This window comes from Lissotriton vulgaris, chromosome 7, assembly GCF_964263255.1.
Source record: "Lissotriton vulgaris chromosome 7, aLisVul1.2, whole genome shotgun sequence".
NCBI classification, from domain to species: Eukaryota; Metazoa; Chordata; class Amphibia; order Caudata; family Salamandridae; genus Lissotriton; species Lissotriton vulgaris.
Window position 1 is genome coordinate 1,505,308,517 of NC_141695.1, and position 26,719 is coordinate 1,505,335,235.

General features: G+C 44.9%; 1 protein-coding gene across 2 annotated transcripts in view; it reads left to right on the forward strand.

Annotated features, from left to right (window-relative positions):
* Window positions 1–20,105, forward strand: part of SMIM19 (small integral membrane protein 19) — a 159,028-nt gene extending 138,923 nt beyond the window's left edge. For both annotated transcript variants that reach the window (XM_086932354.1, XM_086932353.1), the window contains exon 4: window positions 18,963–20,105. In XM_086932354.1, the coding sequence (XP_086788480.1) occupies window positions 18,963–19,024 (62 nt within the window). In that variant the 3' untranslated portion in view covers window positions 19,025–20,105. The remainder of the gene's footprint in view (window positions 1–18,962) is intronic.
* Window positions 20,106–26,719: the final 6,614 nt, after the last annotated feature.

Here is a 26,719-nt window from a genome sequence, read left to right on the forward strand (position 1 = left end):
ACCAGGGTGCGAGGAAAACATTAATAAGCTTAATCTAGTGATAGCGCATGGACCGCCAGAAATATTTGCGGGAATATAGGGCCAAGAGGAGTTTCCACACGAGAACAACCATCCAGAGGGCAGTAACATTGCACGGTAATAACTAGGAGCAACTAATAAACTTTTACATGTCATATTGTTCTTAACAGAAATGCATGAATTCGGAAGTCTTTGGAAACACAGCAATCGTTGATGAGCTGAAAAAGAAGTGGCAGCCCGCAACTTCAATTTTATACATTCGGAAATGGCCTTGGGATCACATGTCAAAATGAAGCATAAATCACCTTGCGTAATGTTGTAAGTAGTAATTTGGGAATGAATCGGGGGAATAGAGTCAGAAATGACAGTACACAAAGGGCAAAATTCATGGGCCGCAAAGTCGCCCAAAATAATATTGGGTCGGGCACTCGAAATATTGAAAATGTGCCGCAACGTTTCAGTGGAGGCAGGGACAGCAACCAAACAGGTCGCTAAGATATCAGTCACAGACCTCATGGGAGTGAGGCAGAAATGCGGAGAGTCAGTAACCCGTTTAGCAAGGGTGATCCAAAAGTTCGATGAGGTATCCCACGCAGCGAAGGAACGCGGAACTCGGGTTCTCCAATCAACCGAAGTCGGCGGGTCCTCTTCTCTCCCGGCGTAGCAGACCAAAAGGAGTCCAACGCCGGCACATCCTGCAGCAGCAGTCCAGAGAATGATCTGAAAGAATACAAACACAGGCCTTAATCATTCTCGTAAATAACATTTGTCAGCTGGGACAGCTTCCCAGCTATCTTTCCCTGGTCTCATCACCAAAATGGTATTATCATGACCGGTCGCAATGACTTCAGCTTGTTCAGGGGGATGTTTAGGCAATTGCACCCATATTTTCGCACCAGGGTTGTCCGTGGAACCGAACCCTTTTTGACCTCGTATCGCTAGCAAAGTCGGGGCAGTGCCTTTCTTAATCTCACCACTGAAAACAGGCATAATTAGCAACTGAGCAACACGGTCAGATTTTTTTAATTGATAAATCAATCTCACTGCTGTTGAGCAGGAGAACCTTAATCTCTCCCTGATAATCGCTGTCAATCACTCCTCCGAGAACTTGAATACCTTTCAAGGCAAGGCCCGATCTAGGGGCAATCAGTCCAAAACTACCGGCAGGTATACAGACACCAATGCCAGTTTCAACAATGATTCGGTCTCTACCTTTCAGAATTGTATCGTTCATGGCATGCAGGTCCAAGCCTGCGGAACCTGGGGTTGCTCTGCATGGAGCCAAAGCTCCGGGGGTAATTTCCCAGTACATAACAGTATTAGACATGGTATTGGGTTTTGCATCAACAGTCGGAGGAAACAAACGCATCAAAGGAGATTCAGCATGCAACAAGGGACGATTATTCAATATTAATAATGCCTGGAGCAAAAAATCTCTCCAGTTTTTGTAATGTTCATCAGTCAATTTACGCAATTGTTCTTTTAGCAAACCATTCATTCTCTCAATGAGGCCCGAAGCCTGCGGATAATATGGAATGTGAAACACCCATTCAATGTTATTTTCCACACAGAATTCCTGCACCAACCTTCCACGGAAATGGGATGCATTATCAGATTGAATTTGGAATGGAACACCATAATACAAAGTAAGCAATTCCAGAGTCTTAATGGTATTTACTTGGGTAGCTTGTTTGCAAGGGAAAGCGACCAATAGGCCACTATAGGTATCAACAGCTGTGCAAACATACTGGCAATTTTTGCTCATAGGGAGCGGGCCAATATAATCAATCTGCCAAATTTGGGCGGGCATTTTTCCACAATGTAAATGGCCTTTAACAATATGAGGCACTGTTCTTTTCCTAGCATGTTGACAGATAGGACAATGCAGAATGATATCTTTAATCAAATTCAAAGGAATATGGGTTCCTCGATCGGAAGCCCACCTGCTAGTGGCTCTTTCTCCAAAATGTCCCGATTTTTGGTGGGCCCATTTCGCCAATCCCGCCAAATCAGAATCCTGCATGTCCACCACTGCCTCAGAAATTTTAGACTTTTCATCTGCAATGTTATGAAAGAATTTGTCAAGGGAATCTATTGGGGTATGAGCATCCACATGAAAGATTGTCACAGTACTCTGTGGGAGTAATTCCCAAATTTCTTGCCATAACTCTTTACCCCACAGTTCTTTTGAATGTAATTCCCAATTATGAGAATGCCAAGTCGGTAACCACACCGCCAGTTCATTAGCAGTGAACCAGGAATCAGTGAAAATGTGACATGTGCCAGGTAGTTCCTGTTTCAAAACTTTGTAAACTGCATATAACTCAGCATATTGACTACTCTTTCCATCACCAGTTGTACTCAATAATTTTTGCGTGATCGGATTATAGGACACTGCTTTCCAATGCCGTTTCTCACCAATGAATTTCGCTGAACCATCTGTAAACCACACATGTTTTCTGTCCTTCGCGGACAAATCATCAAATGGCTTACCCCACCTGACAGGAGATTCCTGGACTACAGGCACAGAACAATAATTTCCAGTTTCAGTCGATGGCGCCTGCGCCACTCGCTCATGCAACACAGCCACACCTTTCGGACCAACACGCGCTCTGTCCTGAATGTACCATTTCCATTTAATCACACTTGCCTCTTGAGCATGTCCAATTCGATGGGATTTAGGCGAACTCAAAACCCACTGCATGATAGGAATTTCAGGTCTCAAAATCACAGTATGACCTAGGGTCAATTGCTCGGTATCCACCAGAGCCCAGTAACATGCAAGCAATTGTTTCTCAAAAGGTGTATAACGCTCACCAGCCTCAGGTAACTTTTTAGTCCAAAAACCTAAGGGCACTTTTCGTCTGCCCTGCTTTTGCCACAAACTCCAATTGGCATACTGACCGTCAACAGAAACATTCAAATCGACATCACCCTCGCCCACAGGCCACAAGTCCAAGGCATACTGAATCGCTTCTTTCGCCAAATTAAAAGCATTCTGTTGTGGTTCACCCCATTCAAACGCATTCTTTTTACGAGTGACTCGATACAATGGAGCCAAAATTTGACTCAAATGGGGAATGTGCTGGTGCCAAAAACCAAACAGGCCAATAAAACTTTGAGCCTCCTTTCTGTTCTTCGGAACTGCAAAATCTAAAATTTTCTGCCTCACCTGCGGGATCACTTCTCTGTGACCTTCATGCCAATTAATGCCTAAAAATTTAACATTCTGGGAAGGGCCTTGTAATTTATCGGGATTAATTTCCCAACCTTTAGCACGTAAACAATCAAGGATTTGATCTAAATGGGACTGGACCTGATCTTGCGTTTCACCTTGAATCAAAATCTCATCAATATAGTGACACACCTGAATTTGTGGATGTACCGGTACCTCAGACAAATGTTCCGCCACCAGCCGGTGACAGATCGTAGGACTATGTACATAACCTTGAGGAAGACTCCTAAACGTCATTTGACGTCCATTCCAGGTAAAACTGAATTGTTCCTGACACTCGGGGGCAATCGGAATTGAAAAGAAAGCATTAGCAATATCAATGGACGCATACCATGTACCTGGATGCTTCTGAATTCTCTGAATCAAAGTAACCATGTCTGGCACTGCAACAGTTAAACGAGGTGTGTGTTGGTTCAATTCTCGATAATCAACCGTCATGCGCCAAGAATTATCACTCTTGCGCACAGGCTATACGGGATTATTCCAAGCAGAAGTGATTGGAGTTATAACCCCAGCATCAACCAAATCCTGAATTGTGGCACTAATTTCTTCATGACCACCTGGAATACGGTATTGTTTCTGAGAAACCACCTTCGTAGCTTGGGGAATTTTAATGGGGGGGCATACGCAAACGACCATCCCGAACGGGTCTGGACGAAATGTAATGCTTTGTTCCAAATTGATAGCAACCATCATCCAAATGCAAAGTCATACCTTTCAAAATATCAATACCAATGATATATTCCAAAAGCGGTACAACCAACACAGAATATTCTTTACGGGGAATTCTGCCAATTTTCATCTCAAGTGTTGTCTGCACTGCGGGGGTTTCTTTACCACCTAAACCAGTAATTGTAAAAAACTGACCTTTAAATTTCTTCGATTTACTGTGAATTAAAGTGGCCTCCGCCCCAGTATCAACCAATGCTCGGGCCCTTTGGATATTACGATGTTTCCAAAAAATTTCAATATCTACATAGGGTCTATTATCTTTGTGAGCCCACCTGCGTACCGGAGCTTGACATATTTCCTAGTCATTTTTACCGTGGTCTGTCAACCAAGACAAATCAGGATAAATGCTGTCAACTTTCTTGGGAATCAGAATGTCCTGCTCATATCCATCTCTATTATGAAATGGATTATTGTCATTTTCAAAGAATTGTGAATTGCGGTCAGAAAGCTTGTGACGATCCTCCCTTCTCCTCAATTCAGGGGAATAACCTCTTTCATCTCTGTGTCTATTAGAGACACGATCATCTCTCCCCCCTGTCTCTCTCTCCCTCCCTTATGTTTTCACGGCGGGGGGAAACATCACGTTCATAACGCCGGTCATCACGGCGATCAGCATCCACACGACGCCTCTCATCACCACTGCCATCGGAACCACGGTCACAATCATTCTTTCGCACACGACGGGCACCCTCCTTCCGATCTAAACCACGCTTACGAAACATGTCCCATAAGCGACTATTAGGTTCACCGTCAATATCCTCCCTTTTAACACCATCAGCCAAAAGTGCAAGAAACCTATCACGTCTAGAGAATTTATAATCGCCAGCGGTACGACCCTCAGGTCGAGATTGCCTTTCAGGTTTAAACCATTCACCCAACTCACCAAGCTGACGAACAGATTCAAGCACCATAGACAAAGGATTGCCAGTTTGATTAATCAACAAAGTCATCATAACCTGCTTATAAGCAACAGGCGAAGAACGAATAATGCGATTACGCACAGAAGATGTTAAAAGACCATCCAACAATCTGTCAGAAGTACTGAGAAAAATCGCAGTTTTCATCACTTCCTCTTTCAAACGTTGAGACGCATCGCGCAAAGTATACCATGGCTTGTCATTGACAGGCCAATCAGATTCAGTAGGGTATTTATGGTTACAGCCATCATTCGCAAGCTGGAGCAAACTAATTTGGCCAGCACCATTATAATTCCGAAAATGATCTTGTACAGTAGAATCGGAACTCAAAGAGCAAAATCGTAAACAATCACCAGCATCAAGCATAATCCCAGCAGCACCCAGTTCATACAGGCGCACCATCCAAGTAAGCAGAGTTTCACCGGGCCTCTGCCGAAATCTTTGTAAAATGTCACTAACCTCCTGTTGAGTAAAATCTTCAATACTATCCAATTGAATACCATTTGGCATACCAGGAGCCTGTTGTAATTTACGTCGAAATACAGGGTGAGCAGAAACCTCCGGAAGAGCCTCCGAGGAAGCCCGATCCTTAGATTTAGAAGAACAATCAGATCGTAATACATCATCAGAATGGGTAGAGCGACCGCGGTCGCCAGAAATGTCATCTTTATTACAAGATGTCGATTTGCAATCACGTCCGGAGCGAGAAGACTCGCGCTTGTCACCCTCCTCAGCCGAGGAGCCAGAATCATTCGATTCCCAGATATTACCATCCCACTCATCAGGGTTCCAATCCAGTCCGGCTTTCGCCACGACCAGACGTACCTTCCGTGTAGACACACGACCACGACGGTGTCTGTATTTATATTTTGCAATGCGAACTGCAGCCCTTTCGGCTATAGTCTGATAAGTTTCAAGTTTGTCGGCAAGCAATTTATTTTGACACCGCAAAAGAGTATGCGCATTCTGCACTTCAACAAACTTTTCCTCCATATCCACAAATCGCTTCTGCAACTTAACAAACTTTTCATGAAGAATTCTGTATGCAGTCAGCACAATCCAACCTCTGCGTCCTAAAATAGGAAGCTCATCACCCTTCACTACTGGTGCTTTTTGCAAGCAAGAAACCACATCAGCAGGCTCCGCCTGCTCCAAACAAGAAGTCCAATTCTCACTCAAACCAGTAGAATCGGCCCACTCACGGGCCAAGGCCTCATAAGGCGTTGATTCCCAGCCGGGAATATCAACAGGCAATTTAAAAGTAGACTTCGATTTTCTCAAACATTTTTACACACAAAAAATATATATACAATTATAAACAAAGAAAATACGTACGAGCCGAGCGCAAACCAACAAGATAAAAACAATACAGCGCACACAGGCTTCGTAAACAGTTTGTGACGCCAGATGTACCGACCAGATTTTTGGACCAGATGGAATCAGCTCCTGAGAGCCCCTCTAACCCAGTCGGAACGTAATCACCTCTCTCCTTAGAACGTATTTACAATGGGTATGGATATATGTATGTACATTTCGTACCTAAGGATGGGGAAACGTGCAATAAACATGCATAGGTTTTCTACAATATCCTATTCATACCAACTAGTCTCGCGGCCACTTAGGCCCAGACTAATCTACCCCGGGGCAGGTCTGATTATATATTCTCACACACTGATCTCCCTCAGTGCTCACTCGGCACGCAATCCAGCGCGCTTACACACATGGGCCTGCAGTCCCAGTGCTCTCATCCACTCACGGTCTGCAATCCGGCAGACCTACACACCCTCTATCTTAGGTGCTCTCACTCACACACGGTCCGCAATCCGGCAGACCTTCACACCGTGTCCCTCCGGTGTTCTCATTCACACACGATCCGCAATCCGGCACACCTACACACCCTCTACCTCAGGTGCTCTCATTAACGCCGTGTACCAACGACTATCACTTTCCTATGAACATGTAGGGAAGAAGTCTCTCATTATTTACTCAGGATAAAACTACAATAATAGGAATTTTGTATGGCTTTCCAAATTGCAATATGTACCTTCTGCTCCTGACATCAAATGTCCCCCTCCTCCCTCATTACTCAATCATCTCTTACCTGATCGGGATTCGCATCCGTTCATGCAAACAATGTTTGACTAGAAGGCAAGGTTACCCTGATTGAACAAGAATACAAGGCACATGTCGGTTCACTAGGAACTGGGGGTGTTTTATTATAATAAAAACACAATACTACACAATGTATATTCTGCAAAGAAAAGTAAAGGTTAGAATGCGCGCTTAATATGGGAAAGGGCAGAGATCACCTGGTTAATATGAAGTTGGGGTTCGGCAGTCATCTAGGTTCCCTTCTCGTCTCTGTGTCTTGGCTCGTCTCGGAATCACACCTCAGCAGTCACGGGTACACGTCTGCACCGCTATGCTCAATCTCCTCTGCTTCCCTCCAAGTCACTGGAACCTTGCTTGCTCTTGACTACCGTCTCTTTCTCTCTCTCTCTCTCTGTCTCTATGCGCTCCGCGCTACGTCTCCTTCAGTCTTTCTTAGAGTCTCGGTTTCAAAATCTTCCTCGAACTTCAAAATGGTGACTGTCCGCCTCGGAAATAATTAATGACATAGATGCTAGCGGCTAGCTGCCGCCTACAGACTGACTGACTCACTGCCTAAGACTTTCGCTAATATGGAAGCTGTCCCTTCATGGAAAGTTACGGCCAGTAACCTGCCGCCCACCAAATTCTTGTACCTCCCCGTACCAAGGACACGTTCCCAGCCGGCCGGCCTGGAGTTGTGTCTTCGGAGTGGAGAAAAATACAGTCTTTCGATAAGGGCCAGCCTGAACCGGTTCTCTCCAAGCGAACAACACCTTGAAACTAAAACATTACACTTGACCTAGAAAGCCTCTCAAGCTACCAGGCAGAGGGCAAGATGGAGTCTGTCCCGTTTAAGGCCTACAAGGCCCAAAATATGCATAACTCCATAGAAGATATACTAATACTCTTGCAAAAGGACGGATCATCACTAATACTTATATATCTATCCCCTAGCTTAAGTTTATAAGCCCTGATCTAAAGAAAAGGGTACGAAAATGCACTACTGTGCCTCAAGGATAGGTCCTACTTATAGTCCTAATCCCTATTCTATACGGGTAATAGGCTGGAGTCATCTTCCATCATCCTCCCTCTAAAGAGGGTCGGAAAAGTCGGTTATTACAGCGACTCACTGCATACCTTGTTGACAGCAAAGGCTGTTGTTAACAATGGAATAAGGGCAGTGTTCCTTGCAGAGGGAACACATATGCTGCAGTAGCAGCCTTCCTCCAGGACTGCTTTATCAGCACTGTGTGAGATGTGGCATCTTCGAAGTGTGCCAGCTGTAGGTGAAACCCTCTTCTAGTAGAATTTCGGGCGATAATCTGGGAGAAGGACCTCTCAATTAAAAGGTCAAACGGCAGTCCTAATATACAAAATCTTATCAGAGCTTGCAGGTTCTGACGTAAGAGAACGTCAATTCAGACTGTACTATTTTGACTGCATGTCTGTACTTGTTGTTTGACCTAAACATGGTGATATGTATGCAATAGACGCAGGCTGATGTCGCACAAGTGTTCACAAGTTGAACGATCGGACACTTTCACAGTTCTTAAAAAGGTACGGTCAGGTGGCAGAAATGATTGATTATGCTTAGATGGAGAAAGATGGTGACCTCCATGATCTAAAACGGTGACCTGAAAGGTATAAAATGGCGATGGAACCTACCTAAAATAAAGTCAAGACGAGTCTAACCTTATGGACCATACGTTATCCCCTGGCTTGGACGTCTGAATATGACGTCATTGGGCATATCTAAGATGGAGGGACTTGGATATGTGTAGAGACATCCCACCTCCTAAGAACTATGATCTAAAATGCCCAAATACTTTAATATGATACAAAGGCAATAAATATATCACAGACCTATGTAGCAAGCGAAGCACAAATACTTTTCAAGCCTCGCTTTGTTTCAAGAAATTAAATTCCTAAAAGTAGTCTGTCTAAAGTATTTTTAAAGCGTGATGCAGGTTGGCGATCAAGCATACCAGTGATGATCTTGTGTAGGCTGGATTGAAGTGGGGGGGTATAAAAATATTGGGGGGGCATTGGCATGCTGGCTGTGTGCATGGATGGCGCTTGGCTGGTAGTGTGCCCAAGTACTGACTCTTGGCTGTCGGTGTGGCTTGCATGGATTCCCCCAGTGTTTTCTTACCCAGAATCCCCTGCAGACCTCAGATTCACTTACAAAGTCACATTTTCCTCATGTCTGTGTGGATAAGCTGTAGGATCACCGCACAGGCACACATTTTCTACCACCCGGCATTCTCCTTGGTCTCCCGGGAAAAATGATACCTCACTTTTGTAGGTGCCCAAAGTAGAGTCAGCCTAAAACTTATAAACAAACTGCCCTTTTGTACCCGCTTTGGGCCTACCTCAATCTCTACAATTTTCTGGCCCTTCCATGTCACAGGCACTTGGCCCATCCACACAAGTAAGGTGTCCTTTTTATCTGGAGACTGAGGGGACTGGTGAGTGGTAGGTAATTTGTGCAGAGCAATGATCCCACAACTGTGACTTTTTAGCTAAATTTGAGGTTTGCAGCGGATTCTGGGGAGAAAATGTGGAGGGGAATCAATGCAAGCCACACCTCCCTGGACTCCCATGGGTGTCTAGTTTTCAGAAATGTCTGGGTTTTAGGTTCCCCTGGATGGCTGCAAACCTGGAACCGAAAACACAAGTGCTCATCCAATCCATCACACAACGCCTAGTTTTTCAAGAGGGTCTCCTGTGTTTTGGTCTCTGGCTCAGCAGCCGTTTAGGTAAACCTATGAAACACAAACATTTCTGAGAACTAGACACCCAGTGGAGTTCAGGGAGGTGTGACTTGCGTGAATCTCCCAACATTTTCCTACTCTGAATCCCCTGCGTACCTTAAATTTAGCACACAAAAAAATAAAATTTTCCTCACTTTTCTGTGTGGGAAAGTTGTGGGATAACTAGGCCACCACAAATTTCCTACCACGCAGCGTCCCCCCAGGTCTCCCCATAAAATGGGTACCTCAATAGTGTGACCCAATATGTACTGTGGAAACTTCAAAATTATTGATCGCAAAAATACCTGGTTTTGCGAGGGAGTCACCTGCGTTTTTGGTCCCGGGCTCAGCGGCCATCTAGGGAAACCTACCAAAGTCCGCCAATTTTGAAAACCAGATGCACAGAAGAGTCCAGGGAGGAATGGCTTGCGTGGACATCCCCCACTTGTTAACCTCAAATTTAGCTGACAAAATCACCTTTTTTGTCATGTTTTCTGTGTAGGAAAGTTGTGGGATCACCAGCCTGTCACAAATTTGCTACCACTCAGCATTCCCTCCAGTCTCCCGATTAAAATGGTACCTAACTTGTTGAGATAAGTTCCCGCAGCAGAGAAGGGCCAAAAAAACGTATTGTGGAGACATCAAAAGTACCTATCGCCAAACAACCTGGTTTTGCGGGAGGGGGGGGGGGGTGCGAGGGGGGTCACCTGGGTTTTTGACCCCGGGCTTGGTGGCCATTCTAGGGAAACCTACAAACCTAGACATTTCTGAAAACTATACACCCGGGGGAGTCCAGGGAGGTATGGCTTGTGTGGATCCCCAACGTTTTCCTACCCGGAATCCCTTACAAAACTCAATTTAGCTGGAAAAAAGATCACATTTTCCTCACATTTCTGTGATGGAAAGTTCTGCAATCTGCGTTGATCCACAAACATCCACCCACCTAGCATTCCCCAAAGTCTCCCGATAAGTACCTTGCGTGTGTGGGTATGCCCAAAACATATTTTGGAGACATCAAAATTACATATCACAAAACATCCTGGTTTTGCAAGGAGGGGGAGGGGGGTCACCTGAGTTTTTGCCCCCGGGCTCGGCGGCCATCTAGGGAAACCTACCAAACACAGACCTGTCTGACAACTAGACTGCTGGGAGGTATGGCTGGCGTGGATCCTCTAACATTTTCCTACCCAGAATCCCCTGCAAACTCCAAATTTAGATGACAAAAAAATCCCATTTTCCTCACATTTCTGGCTGGGATCACATTGCCGGAACAAATGTCCAACCACCTCAGTCTCCTGACTAAAATGATACCTCACTTGAAACTACCCTGTCACTCATCTTGTGTTTGAACGGTTATTTACGTACTCCCATGATGTTCAATTATGCAAAATACAGTAGTCTAAAATGCAAGGATTTGCCATGCACCCGTAATTGCAACAGCTGGATCACTGTGATATCCAAGAATGAAAAAAAATACATTCAGAGAATTTATTTTAAGATCTGAAAATAAAAAGACATTTTATATTGCATAAGACATATAAAGAATATCACTTGGCAGAAAATCTCTAACAACAACCTAAACCAGAGTTTTAAATTTACCTTGAGCCTGCTCCATTTATTTATTTAGTCGTTTGTAGAGCACTCAGCTACCTCCAACGGAGGTGTCCCGGCGCTGAAGATATTGCCTCACAAAGGGTCAGTGGGAGGATGTAGGGAGTAGCTAGATTAGATGAGGGAAAAGAGCCAGGTCTTGAGTTTTTTTCGGAATAGGGGTTCTGACGTCAAGAATCTTAGCTCTGTAGGAAGCTGGTTCCACAGTTTGGAGGTGGCCACTGCAAAGCCTCTTCCTCCTGTGCGGGCCAGGCGGAAACTGGGGCAGATCATAAGGTGTAGATAGTTGGATCTAAGGTTTCAGGAGGCTTGTGAGTTTAATTCTATGGCGCAGTTAAAAAGGACCTCGATCATTAATAGCTCTAAAAGCCAGGATTAAAGCTTTAAATTGAATGCGGAGTCTCACTGGGAGCCAATGAAGTTTGATCAGATGGGGTGAGATAGAGTGGTGGTAAGGGATGTTGCAGATCAGCCTGGCCGCTGCATTCTGGACTCTCTGTAGTTGGTTTATGAGGTACGCCGGGGCACCTACATACAGACTATTAGCGTAGTACAAGTGAGCTGTGATGAGAGAATGGACAACTGTTTTTCGAGAGTCTATTGGTAGGTATGGGATTTTTTTTTATCATGCGAAGCTTTCCAAAGCAAGCTGAGGTAACTTTATTAATTTGAGTTTTGCAGGAGAGGGCAGTGTCAAAGTGGAAGCCTTGGTTACGGGCAGCTTGAACTGGGTCCGGGGGAGGTTTGAGCTCAGTCGGCCACCAGAGGGTGGAGGGTGTGGGGGATTTCTGATTAAAAAATAGGACCTCAGTCTTGTCCGAATTAAGCTTTAAGTTATTAGCCGACATCCAAGAGGCAATGTTCATCATGCATTGGCGAAAGTTGTGGAATGATTTTTCGGAGTGGTCCCTTCATTTATACTTAACCTCACACTACTCTAGCCTGAGCTTTGACTAAACTTAAGGCCTTGCCATAATGCTCACTTTAACTCTAACGCCCACCATTACTGTAACCCAGATTCATAACATTAAATGTAACCTTTCCTTAACCCTAAACTAAAACATAACCCAATGCATCCCAGTTACCATTTCCATCTCCAAAACTCTGGCCCTGACTCGCACCCTGGTGCTAACTCTACGCCTAACTCTGCCATTTATCAAAACCTCGATCCTAACTGTCCAGCGCCTCGACCCTAATTCTATGCCTAACCCAAACCGTGTTTCTGATTCTACCACAGACTTTTAACATACCACTAAGATTAACTCTAGAACACTGAAAATATAAATAATAAGAAATTGTAGCGTTCATTAGTTTTTCTGAAATATTAAGCATAATAAACTTTTATTTTTTTCCTTGTCCTTTTTAATTATCATATTGTTTTATCTTCATAATTGTTGCTTCTATTTCACATAATGCGTCGTACCGTTGCCTGCCTTCATACCACTTAACACTGTGGGAAATATAGAAAATCCTAGGTCCATTATCCATTTTATGAAAGCTATTAACTCCAGCCATGCTTGAGTAAACAGTGTGCAGCTACCAAATCTGGCTCCAACTCCACTTTCCTCCTGACTGTACCCATAGTGCAAACAATGCATTCTGGGGATTTTTTTTTTTTTTTTTGCCCAGTCTGAGAGTCGGCTCAAATCTGGGACAAATCAGCATGACAAACAGCACACAGGCGTGGTCAACAAACCTCGGAATAGGCAGTAACATTCTCTATTTGAACTTCATTCACCATTTCAACTTGCATAAAACCGAATAATAATCCATATTTGTTAAGTGCAAACATATCACCCCTTGAGGCTTCAAGCTGCTGGGGCTGTCAGGGAGATTAAGTGAGCCCCCTCAGCTGCCACACGGTCCCCCTGTGCCGCCGCTGCCCTGCTGCCCGCTGTGCCACCTGTGATTGCCCAGTCTGTTTTTCGGTTTATTCTCTGTGCCTTCCCTGCCCTATTTGTTTCGCCTGTATTTGTCTCCTCCTTTTGTCCTCGTTGCTCCTAGTGCCTATGCCACCTGTGATTGCCCAGTTTTTCGGTTTATTCTCTGTGCCTTCCCTGCCTTATTTGTTTCGCCTGTATTTGTCTCCTCTTTTTGTTTCCGTCGCCCCTAGTGCCCGTGCCCTCCCCCCCCCCCCCCCAGCTCCCCTCCCTTGCACTTCCCGCCGCTGTCACCCTGGGGCCCCGCCCCCCTGGTGCCCTGCCCCCCTGGTGCCCCATTCGCCACCCCGCTCCCACCTCCCAGCTGCTCCTCCCTTCCTTAGCCCTTCTTATGGAGGCCGCTCTGGGGTAAAGGGAGAGACCTTTGACCCTGTCACCAGGTAGGTGCTGCCCGCTGTGCCACCTGTGATTGCCCAGTCTGTTTTTCGGTTTATTCTCTGTGCCTTCCCTGCCCTATTTGTTTCGCCTGTATTTGTCTCCTCCTTTTGTCCTCGTTGCTCCTAGTGCCTTTGCCACCTGTGATTGCCCAGTCTGTTTTTCGGTTTATTTTCTGTGCCTTTCGTGCCTTATTTGTTTCGCCTGTATTTGTCTCCTCTTTTTGTCCCCGTCGCCCCTAGTGCCCGTGTCCTGCCCCCCACCGCTCCCCTCTCTCTCACTTCCTGCGGCCCGCCCCCCTGGTGCCCCATTCGCCACCCCGCTCCCGCCTCCCAGCTGTTCCTCCCTTCCTTAGTCCTGCTTATGGAGGCCGCGCCAAAGGCAAGCCCGTCTGTGCCCGGACCGCGCCTGGCGCCAGAACCCCTGGCCCCCGCTGAAACCTAGTTACCAGATTGAGATACGATACCACGACACTCCACGCACTCAACACCAGCCGACCAGCCGCCTGCTACCAAGGCACTCCAAAGCGCACCCACAGACCCTTCTCCTGCCAAATCTGCAGATTCACCTGCGTCCGAAACCACATCCCACCACCCAGACCAGGCAACAACAACAACCAACTCAAATGCATCCTGCTCAACACCCGCTCCGTCCACAAGCACGCCTTCGAACTCTGGGACCTCCACGACACAACAGCACCAGACGTCGCCTTCCTCACAGAAACCTGGATGAACGCCTCCTCAGCCCCCGACATCGCCATAGCCATCCCAGACGGTTACAAGATCACCCGACAGGACCGCGCCAATTAAACCGGAGGAGGAATCTCCATCATCTACAGGAACACCATCAACGTCACGACCAACTCCGAAGATGCCCTCACCACCGCCGAACACCTACACTTCCAGATCCACACCGATCCCAAGACCACCCTCAGAGGAACCCTCGTCTACAGACCCCCGGGCCCACGCACACAATTCAGAGAAGCCATTGCCGACTTCATCAGCCCACGCGCCGTCGCCTCATCAGACTACATCCTCCTAGGGGACCTGAACTTCCACCTGGAGAACAACAACAGCACCCGGAACCGAAACGCGAACCCGAGCGATACCGCCGCTGACTTACTCCCCGCACTACTGGGACTTCTTGCTGTAGAAGTTTCTACACTTCCCGCGGTTTAAACACGCGGACAAAGACACACTCCTGAGTTTCTCACCCTGAGGATTGCAATACTTAGCAATACTACTTATTAAAGAATCTCCGCATACCAGTTGGAGAAGAGTACTTTTGAAATTGCAAGTCATATTCTGACTGATACTGAAAACCTGGTCTCGAGCGGAGCTGGGTCGGAATTATCACCGGCACCACGACCTGTGGTTATAAATTCATTACCGTCTTGCAAAGAAGAGAGTTTCCCAGAGACCAGAAAGGACTGGGTATAAGGTAGTTTTCAAAAAAGTTTCCTTTCTGTGTTATTAGGCTTTTGTGTTAGTGACCACAGGCCTACATGCATATCCAATAACTTTTGTTTTTAGCCGTGACACTAAATGTTATTATAACACCACACTAGATTAAATTAAGATCTCTCAAAATGTATTTTCTTAAAACAAATTCATTCTTCATTAAAAACATTTTTGCAAATATATTCGTGCAGTGCTCTGGTACAATATTCACACTTCTCTCTAACAATTCCATATTACGGTATTCTAGCACAGTCACTGATGGTCATGCATCAAACTTAAATATTAAATAAAGCAAGAGGTTCACAAATTACTTAATAGGCATATTCAATATACACATACAATAAAATAAGTCCTTTGTCGACGCGTTTCGGTGCATAAAGGTATAGTGGCACCTTCTTCAGGACAGACAAATTAAAACCCAATGTGTTCTTCTTTTTGAATTGTTGGGGTACGGTTCCTGCTCTTAATAATTGCGCGACACATGAGAAGTGGTTGCACAACAAAAAGATCAGAATTGATGACATAGGTGTCCTGATTATTAAGAGCAGGAACCGCACCTTTAAGAAGACCACTTCCCACCACCGCCCGCAACAGATCCCCCGTAGATGCTAGAACAAAATCACCAGTTAACCACATCGGTGAGCCAGAACCCACCCATCACCACCACGAACACCGACAACGCAGCCCGCAACCTCACACAGTGGATAGTAAACTGCACTGATGCCCTTGCACCACTGAAGAACCCACCTGGCAAGCCCGGAAACAGGAAAACATGGTTCACCGACTACCTCAAAGAAATCCTGCAGATCCCTCGAGGAAAACCTGGCGCCGCGAACAGACGGCAGAAAACATGACAGCCCTCAAGAATGTCACCCGCAAACACCACCACTTGATCCGCACCACCAAAAAGACATCTTTCAAAGAACGGCTGGAAAACAACGCACACAACAGCAAGGAACTATTCAGCATCGTAAAAGAGCTCTCCAATCCCAACGCCAACAGCAATGACCTCACACCGTCACAAGACCTCTGCAACTCCCTTGCCACGTTCTTCCACCGCAAGATCGCCGATATACAAAACAGCTTCGGTGCCCAGACTCCGCCCCCAGCCACCAAACCAACGCCTCCTACAACCACCCTCAGCGATTGGACTCCCATCAGCACCGAAGACACCGCCCACGCTATGAACACCATCCACTCCAGCTCTCCTTCCGACCCATGCCCTCACCACATCTTCAACAAAGCAGACACCATCATCGCTCCCCACCTACGGAACGTCATAAACAACTCCCTCGCGTCCGCCACCTTCCCAGAGAACTGGAAGCACGCAGATATCCACGCCCTACTGAAGAAACCCACAAAGGACCCTAAAGACCTCAAAACCTTCCGTCCCATCTCTCTCCTTCCCTTTCTGGCGAAAGTAATCGAGAAGATCATCAATAAGCAGCTGACCACATTCCTCGAAGCCAATGAGTCCCTCGACCCATCCCAGTCCAGATTTCGAGCCAACCACAGCACCGAGACTTCCCTCATCGCAGCCACCGACGACATCAGGACCCTACTCGACAACAGGGAAACCACCGCCCTCATTCTCCTAGACCTCTCAGCCGCCTTTGATGCAGTCTGCCGTCGCACCCTAATAACTCGCCTCCACAACGCCGGGATCCAAGGCAAAGCCCTGGACTGGATCACCTCTTTCCTCTCCGACAGAACCCAGCGAGTTCGCCTCCCTCCCTTCCGCGGCCACCGAGATCATCTGCGGCGTCCCCCATGGCTCCTCACTCAACCCAACCCTCTTCAATATCTACATGAGCCCCTCGCAACCATCGCACGCAAACCCAACCTCAACATCATCTCATATGCCGACGACACCCAGCTGATCCTCTCCCTCACCAAAGACCCAGCCACCGCCAAACTCAACCTCCAGGAAGGAATGAAAAGCGTCGTGGAATGGATGAAACTCAGCCGTCTGAAACTGAACTCAGACAAGACAGAGGTCCTCATCCTCTGACCATCCCCATCCACCTGGGACGACTCCTGCTGGCCCGCAGAACTAGGCACTGCACCGGCACCCACTGACCACGCACGCAACCTGGGATTCATCCTGGACTCCTCTCTCACGAGGACCAAGCAAGTCAACGCCATCTCATCTTCATGCTTCAACACCCTGCGCATGCTCCGTAAGATCTTCCGCTGGATCCCTACCAGAACTAGAAAGACGGTCACCCAGGCCCTCGTCACCAGCAGACTTGACTACGGGAATGCCCTATACGCAGGAACAACAATAAAACTTCAGAAAAGACTCCAAAGCATACAGAACACATCCGCATGACTCGTTCTCGACATCCCCCGCCACAGTCACATATCAGCCCACCTGAGAGACCTGCACTGGCTCCCCATCAGCAAAAGGATCATGTTCAGGCTCCTCACCCACGCACACAAAGCGCTCCATGTCTGAACTGGGGTGGCAGAGTGGGCTAAAGAACGGTGATGGATTAAGCCCAGATCTTATGACTGGGTGTGAGTGTTTGATTGATTCAGATGCTCCGTCCATCACCACCCCCCTTTTGTACCGCTTTTGGCCGCCATAATTGTGGCAGGGTATACTCAGACGTGAGTCCCTTGCTCAGTTGGCCACTGGATTCAAGGAAGCCGGGCTGAAGACAGCTGGAATGCCAGAAACCGGTCCTCGGAAGCTTGTGTCCGGTCCAGGGAAGACATGGCTTGGCAGTTCGGGCTGGACTGTTCCCATGAGGCACAGGGTCAGACTGATATGCGTATAGCCATGTCTGAACTGGGGTGGCAGAGTGGGCTAAAGAACGGTGATGGATTAAGCCCAGATCTTTTGACTGGGTGTGAGTGTTTGATTGATTCAGATGCTCCGTCCATCACCACCCCCTTTTGTACCGCACAAAGCGCTCCACGACATAGGCCCCGAATACCTCAACAACCGCCTCACATTCTACACTCCAACACGCAAACTCCGCTCCGCCAGCCTTGCCCTCACCACCGTCCCACGGATCCGCAGAACCACCACCACCAGAGGAGGATCATTCTCCTACCTGGCGGCCAAGACTTGGAACTCCCTCCCCGCTCACCTACGTCTGACCCAGCACCACCTCACATTCAGGAAACACCTCAAGACCTGGCTTTCCTGAGCCCTGGACAACCTCACATTCAGAAAACACCTCAAGACCTGGTTAGAAAAGCTTAATCCCTTTCTTAAGCAAAATAGATATTTCATTAGACGGCAGCAAAGGACATTAAACTTGAAAATTGTCTTAATCACTGACCCTTAGAAAAACGGCCTATATTTCCTAACTAGCCTCATTATAACTTACTGACTAGCCTAATGTAAATGGGTTGTATGCGGGTGGTTGACAGTTTTGCCAACCACTTTGCAGTTACATTGCCTTCGTGAGTGGTAGGAACGCCATTCATAGTTTACAAATCTGCCTTTTCGAATTCCTGGTTTGGGACAATCGTCCTGCAAGTTATTAAGTATAATGTATCCTCAAAATAAAGCCTGGGATCCAGTATACTGTGATGGAAAAAGGATATCCCTTTATTTTTTTGACAAGTCCCAGCAGTGTTCTCATCTCTCAGTGAGAACAGAGACCTTACCAGCAGGTTCATTGAAGTAGGTGTCAATATAGCCTAGTTTTCACTCCAAGCTTACACCGGTTTCCTGATTTACTAACTTCTTTTAAGGACACCAATGCATGATTTCCGTTTTTTAGCTACAAGAAGCTACTTTTCGCACGAGAAGTGATGATTAAAACTATGTAAAATATGGAATTTCTAATGAACCATCTTTTTGTTTCATTTAGCAAGGAAGCATGACCACCAACAGCAGAGCCAGCCGGAGAGTGTGCAGGTGACCGTCGAGTGAAAAACTCAACCAGAGCGGTACATTGGAATACTCCCAGCAGGATGCGTATTCTCTGACAAGGAAATACAGACACAGATTCACGTGGAAATAATGAATCCCCTTCGCTTTTTGGTTTGACTTTAGGTGCCCTTTTAGATGTCCAGCAGGTCTGCATCCCATCTTGCTGCCGACCCACTATAGCAAACCCCACTCGGTTTAAAAGCAAACTTCACTACTGTATGTCTGTTCCTTGTGCTGTCAAAAAGTGCTGGTAACCAATGAACAACCCACAACAGATCATGGGACTTGATTCAAATTTTTGTTTATAACTGCTGTCCAGTCAACGGTGGTATGCCTGAGCAATGAGCCATGTATTGGTACAAGCAGGTGTAATGCGACCTTTCACCTTAGAGATAGTTGACCTGATCCTGCAGATGAGACCTTTTTGAAGCAAAGCACAGGATGGCTGCAATTGTCCAATCTACGTATTGGCTCATGCTGTTGCATTTTTTTAATTCATCTGTACAGTTGGCACCTGCTGATTTAAAAAGAAATGGTTTTTGAACTGATGCATGAAAGTAGAAGCCATTTGTACCTAAAACACCCAATTGACACAGACTGCTGACTTCAACATTTTACTGAAAAATTTCAGAACAACATATTAAGCAACTACGGAAGTGGTGATAGGCCACATGATCAAAGAGGCAGTTTTACTATAGCAAATATTGCAGTCAGTGGCCATGCAAGAAAGTTGAAGATATTTATATGCTTGAAAACATGTGTTGTATGTTTCTTTGTTTTCTTATTCCTGCATTAAAAAATGCAGGAAAATGTCAAAAGCTTTGGGGAAGAGGAGGGAATATGCAAGGTGACCAAGGTGTGGCCAACTACAAGTTAGTTTTTGGGTCCAAACAGAATATATTCATTATTGGACTTGTAATTAATTGATCATATTTGATAGATGGAGAAACATTTTTAGGTTCATAAATGTTTTAATTTCATTGATGCTTGTTTAGAGGACCCCCCTCATTAAACGTACAAATGCAATAAAATACAAATGCAAAAAAAGTTACCTATATAAAATTGGCTCTAAAATACATTATCTTTGTATCTTATAGTTATTCATTCCACTCAAACTCTTTTTCTAGCACCATGTGGACTGCAAAAATGTAGACCACCCATAAATTGTAAACCATTAATATTCTATTTAGAAATTCTAAGTGTAGTACGATGTTGCCTTATTCCCAGAGTCTGACATTGGAACAATTAGTTCCCTCCTGAGATAACAATAAGCAGTTCTAATAATAGCATGTGAACCTTTGATCTGTCAGTCATACAAATGTGTCATACCATATTTAAATTCACCAGGAAACCATTTGCAATTGATCCCTAATCTAAATTTCAAACAACTATTATTATAGCTCTGGGAGGCATAATGTGATACAAGAAGGGCTCAAACTTTAAAACATTCTTGAAATCAAGAAAAGTTTCAATAAGATCTCGTCTCTTGAGTCCCACTGTCTCCTTTCATTTACAAATGGCAAGTATTTAGTTTTCCAATACTTCACAGTGCCTCAAGAGATGGAAACTGGATTATCCCACTCATCATTTATTCCGAGGGACTAGAACCACGTTTTTACATAATTTAGTCAAGTAATCAACAATCTTTATGCTTATGTTTGAGCTCAATAAATGACATTTTGTATGGTTCCAATTGATTAATACATCCAAATCGCAGCCAATAAAGAAGAGGCTACCTGCACAGTGCTTTAAAGACCCACGTCTAGATGCAGGGGACAACTTGAGGCACTTTGGTACGTTGACTAAGGGTCTGTAACAGGTTTACTAGACAGAACACAAGTCAAATAGTGGTGGTGTCATATCATTGTTTGCCCTTATTTGGCAGGGTATTCCCAGATGTGGGCCCCTTGCTCACTTTACCACTAGATTCAAGCTAGCCTGGCTGATGAGGGGTGTTACCCCGAAACTGGTCCCAGGATGCTTGTTTCTGATCCAAGAAATACATGACTTGGCAGTTTGGTCTGGACTGTTCCATCCATGAGGCACACGGTCAAGACTGATTTGCATTTTGCTAGGTCTGAACTTGGGTGGTGAAGTGAGCTAAAAAAGATGATGGATTCAACCATATCTGTGACTGGGGGTGAGTGTCTGAAAGGTTTCGGCGACCCGTCATTCATCTCTTTGTGTTTGCATTATTTTTTTTATTTGGCACCTGATATTGCAGTATAAGGAGGTGGAAGTTTAAAAAAATAGAAAAACCTAAAGAAGTTAGTCACAACTAATCAGAGTTGTGTCAATCATATCTTCTCATGTGTCACCCTGGAGTTCTCTCTGTCTCCCCTTCTCGCAAGTCTTTTCAGTATACCACTGTTGACCCTCTAAAGAATAGAACAGACCCTGAGTATCCAGCCATACCTTTTATTCTTACCCTTCACCAACTGTTAGTGCGTTGTATGGGTAAAATCTTCTTATGGAACTCATGCGTCTCACAACCCACCTTGTGAACCTAAACCAGACTTCTTGCTCTCTTACCAAGCCCTTTCATCACTGCAAAATGTCACCATAAAGCCTTATTGGTACCATTCCGTAATTGTGTAAAATACCACTTGCTGGGTGCCATGCCCTGCACTAGAGCAGTCTGGAACACAGTGCCTTATTCCCCAAAGGCTTAACTCTGCATACCTAGTGACCTATCGTTCATCTTCCTCCACTCTTGATATCGCCAGGCTGACTCCCTCCGGTCATCTTGACGGAAGGCAGCCCAGCCATCGGTGTGCATCTTGTTCTCTCTCTCCTTATACTGCTCCTTGCCTCCACTGTTCTCTCCGTCACTCAGCTGTCTTCTTTGCCTGCTCTCCTCATCCTCCCTCGATTTTGTGGTGTTTGGGGGCAGGTGGATTCTCTGTTTGGACTTTCAAGTGCAGATTGGACTCTAGAGCTGCACAATCCCTATCTTGGTGGATAACTATGGTGGTAGTCTTGGAATTCCTGCAACTTCGCCAACAGTCCCTTCCATAGGCTCTTATTGCATTGTTTTATAGAGTGAGGATTGCGCTGGCACTCAACAATGCCAGTGTCACATAGGGCACAGACTGTTGTGTGCTGAACTTGTCAGCAAGGCTTTGAACAATAAAGTTTTCAACAAACACCGTTTTTTGGTTCAACACTCTTTAGTATTTTATTCATACTTGTTGAAAGTTGTTGTTTGCCAGTTTCATAAATTTTTTTCAATCAGTCGGTATATTTACTCAACAATTGTATTTGTATCCAACTTATATTTCAAAAGAATACATTCCGTCTATTCCAATGCGTTTCGGCCTGGTGGGCCTTCATCGGGGAAGTCTGTGAAACAAAGATAGTATCTATCACTATACGATACGGGTATTTACATATACAATATACAAAACGATACAACTCCGTTAATCAAATTTTTAGAACATAATGCATTAAATGCAGTGTCCAAACAGCATTTACAGGAACTTGTTTTATGACGCCTGATGGATTGATACCCCTGAGTTTTACGCGCTAAGCTTGTTGGTGTGTTACTATACTCTACTGGATTTCTCATCCCAAAAATGCTATCAACATCATATTCACATGCCCACAGTTGTTACATGTCCCGGAGGGTTTGTAACAGATTTTAAAGAGCTGGGTTCGTGTAGTTATAAGCGTTTTAAAGCGCTTATTTAAGTAAGTATTTTACGCGCAGTTATAGGTCTTACCGGGAATGTTCAAATAACTGGATCGCAAGCTACACAGGAGGCAACTGCTCTCTTCGCAGAAAATGCTCTCTTCGCAGAAAAGTTGGCGTGTGACGTATATGGGTGGGGTTGCATTTATACTGATGCGCGCGCTTTGGTTAAAGGGCCAGGCTATGGATTATCGGGGTATGACAACGTATCACAATGTAAAATGGTAAAAGATCTTATAAACATGCAGCACTATAATTACATGATTAGCAAATCACAAATAGCAACTAAATTCTGTCCGTTCATTAATGCCTAATGGGTGTAAAGTCTGTAAATAGAATATCTAATGATTTTCACGTTTTAACAAGGCTTTTCTGTTGTCTGTTTCTTCATTCTTTTCGACAACTTCCAAAATGCATGCTTTGATTTGGTTGATCTGGTGGTTGTGCTCGATGAAATGTGTAGCGACGGCTGACTTTAGCATTTTTGTCCTTATATTACTTTTGTGTTCGGTTAACCTGGTCTTAAGTTTGCGCTCAGTTTGTCCAACATAGGCCTTGCCACATGGGCATTTCAATATGTATATAATGTTCTTTGTATCACAAGTACCATTAACATTTAATTTGATCTTGTTACCCCTCATGGGGTGGGTGATGGTGTTACCCTCCATAATGTTATTGCAATTACTGCAATTTCTGCATGGGGTGGTTCCTTTGAATGTTGTTGGCGGTTTCATGGCCTTGGGTTTTTTGATGATTTCTCCTATGTTTTTTGCTCTTGAAAATGCAAACAATGGTTCTTCACCGAATATGTTGTTAAAGTCAGGTTCAGTTTGTAACATCCGCCAATGTTTTTTGATGATTTTCTTGAATTGGGGACTGGCTGTGGAATATTTGCTTACGCACGTGATTCTGTCAGTTTTTTTGCTTTTTTGAGAAGAAAGTAAAGTTCTTCTATCTTTCGGAGTTGCTCTTTCTAAGGCTCCTTGAATTCACCTATGCAATTCATGAGAATCAAATCAATTACCTGGATGTAACAGTTCACAAAAAAGGAGATAAATTTGAAACCACGCTCTACACTAAGTCTACAGACCGCAATAATCTTTTGGCTTACCAGAGCTTCCACCCAACCCCCCTCAAACAACACCTCCCGTACTCACAACTCCTCCGGGTGAAAAGAATTGTCTCAGACCCTGAAGAATCAAAGACTCAAATGCAAATTATGTTGAACAAATTCAAAAAAAGAGGATATCCTAACGAGGTCCTACAAGGAGCCTTAGAAAGAGCAACTCCGAAAGATAGAAAAACTTTACTTTCTTCTGAAAAAAGCAAAAAAACTGACAGAATCACGTGCGTAAGCAAATATTCCACAGCCAGTCCCCAATTCAAGAAAATTATCAAAAAACATTGGCGGATGTTACAAACTGAACCTGACTTTAACAACATATTCGGTGAAGAACCATTGTTTGCATTTTCAAGAGCAAAAAACATAGGAGAAATCATCAAAAAACCCAAGGCCATGAAACCGCCAACAACATTCAAAGGAACCACCCCATGCAGAAATTGCAGTAATTGCAATAACATTATGGAGGGTAACACCATCACCCACCCCATGAGGGGTAACAAGATCAAATTAAATGTTAATGGTACTTGTGATACAAAGAACATTATATACATATTGAAATGCCCATGTTGCAAGGCCTATGTTGGACAAACTGAGCGCAAACTTAAGACCAGGTTAACCGAACACAAAAGTAATATAAGGACAAAAATGCTAAAGTCAGCCGTCGCTACACATTTCATCGAGCACAACCACCAGATCAACCAAATCAAAGCATGCATTTTGGAAGTTGTCGAAAAGAATGAAGAAACAGACAACAGAAAAGCCTTGTTAAAACGTGAAAATCATTGGATATTCTATTTACAGACTTTACGCCCATTAGGCATTAATGAACGGACAGAATTTAGTTGCTATTTGTTATTTGCTAATCATGTAATTATAGTGCTGCATGTTTATAAGATCTTTTACCATTTTACATTGTGATACGTTGTCATACCCCGATAACCCATAGCCTGGCCCTTTAACCAAAGCGCGCGCATCAGTATAAATGCAACCCCACCCATATACGTCACACGCCAACTTTTCTGCGAAGAGAGCAGTTGCCTCCTGTGTAGCTTGCGATCCAGTTATTTGAACATTCCCGGTAAAACCTATAACTGCGCGTAACATACTTACTTAAATAAGCGCTTTAAAACGCTTATAACTACACAAACCCAGTTCTTTAAAATCTGTTACAAACCCTCCGGGACATGTAACAACTGTGGGCATGTGAATATGATGTTGTTAGCATTTTTGGGATGAGAAATCCAGTAAAGTATAGTAACACACCAACAAACTTAGCGCGTAAAACTCAGGGGTATCAATCCATCAGGCGTCATAAAACAAGTTCCTGTAAATGCTGTTTGGACACTGCATTTAATGCATTATGATCTAAAAATTTGATTAACGGAATTGTATCGTTTTGTATATGGTATATGTAAATACCTGTATCGTATAGTGATAGATACTATCTTTGTTTCACAGACTTCCCCGATGAAGGCCCACCAGGCCGAAATGCATTGGAATAGACGGAATGTATTCTTTTGAAATATAAGTTGGATACAAATACAATTGTTGAGTAAATATACCGACTGATTGAAAAAAATTTATGAAACTGGCAAACAACAACTTTCAACAAGTATGAATAAAATACTAAAGAGTGTTGAACCAAAAAACAGCGTTTGTTGAAAACTTTATTGTTCAAAGCCTTGCTGACAAGTTCAGCACACAACAGTCTGTGCCCTATGTGACACTGGCATTGTTGAGTGCCAGCACAATCCTCAGTTTATTTCGTACTCCCGAGCGGGGGGTACACATAGGAGCACGACCCACGCCTTAATCCTAGGATAAACCAAAGTGCCGTGCACGGCTATTATCTTAAATAATTGTTTTATAGAGCTCATAGCTGCCCCAGCGAAGGGGTGTCCCAGCGGTAGACGGCGTAAAGAATGAGGGCTGCAGAAAAGAGCAAAACATAGATTGGAGGATAAAGGTACGTTTTAATAGCCTTACGAAAGATAAGATCGTTATCCAGACAACCGATGTGCGCCAGAAGTGAATTACAGAGTTTGGCCGCAAGGAGCTGCATGCACCTTCCTCACCTACGGAACAATCGCCAGGTGCTGGCCCATAGAACAGCAGCCAATGGAGTTGGCGAATGGTATTGGACGTGGGACACATTCTGGGATGGCCCAAGAGAGTTCTAGCAGCTGCATTTTGAACCCTCTGAAAACGTAGAATTTCTGCCTTGTTAGCCCCCAGGTACAGAAAACTGGCATAATCTAGCTGAGACATAATGGTAGCCTGGATGATCACCTGGCGGGTGGAAGGCTCTAAAATCCCGAACAGCGGTTTTAGCCCCTGCAGGAGACCAAAACATGTGCCAAAGAGTTTCTTTTAGGTTTAAATCTGTTTTATTGAATGATGCATGAAACAAACGGGCTAAAAACGAGCCACGCAGGGCCCATCAGGTCAGCTAGCCAGTGCATTGAAAATATGAAAACCACCCATAATTAATACATTTCCACCCCCACCCAGAAGAAGAAGCCAAGGAAGAAAAAGGAGAGAAGAAAAACAGACAGAACCAACCCCAACCCCCCCCCCCCCTCCCTCCCATGGTCCATCACTTTAAAACAACAACACCCGGAACATGCTAACATATATGAAGCTATCGTACGCTAGTTGTCGGAATCCAGGGTGGTGAGGTGTAGGAGACGTAAATATTTCAGGCAATATAACTCCCTGAATTCTGCAGCTAACAGGGCGAGAAATGGCTGCCAAAGGTCCCCAAAGGAGGAGCTCTTCCCTGCCAGAATGAGGGAAATCTTTTCCATGCCTAGTACGTGCCATAATCGCTGATACCACCCTGTGGGTGCGGGGATGCAGGAGGTCTTCCAATGTATCTATA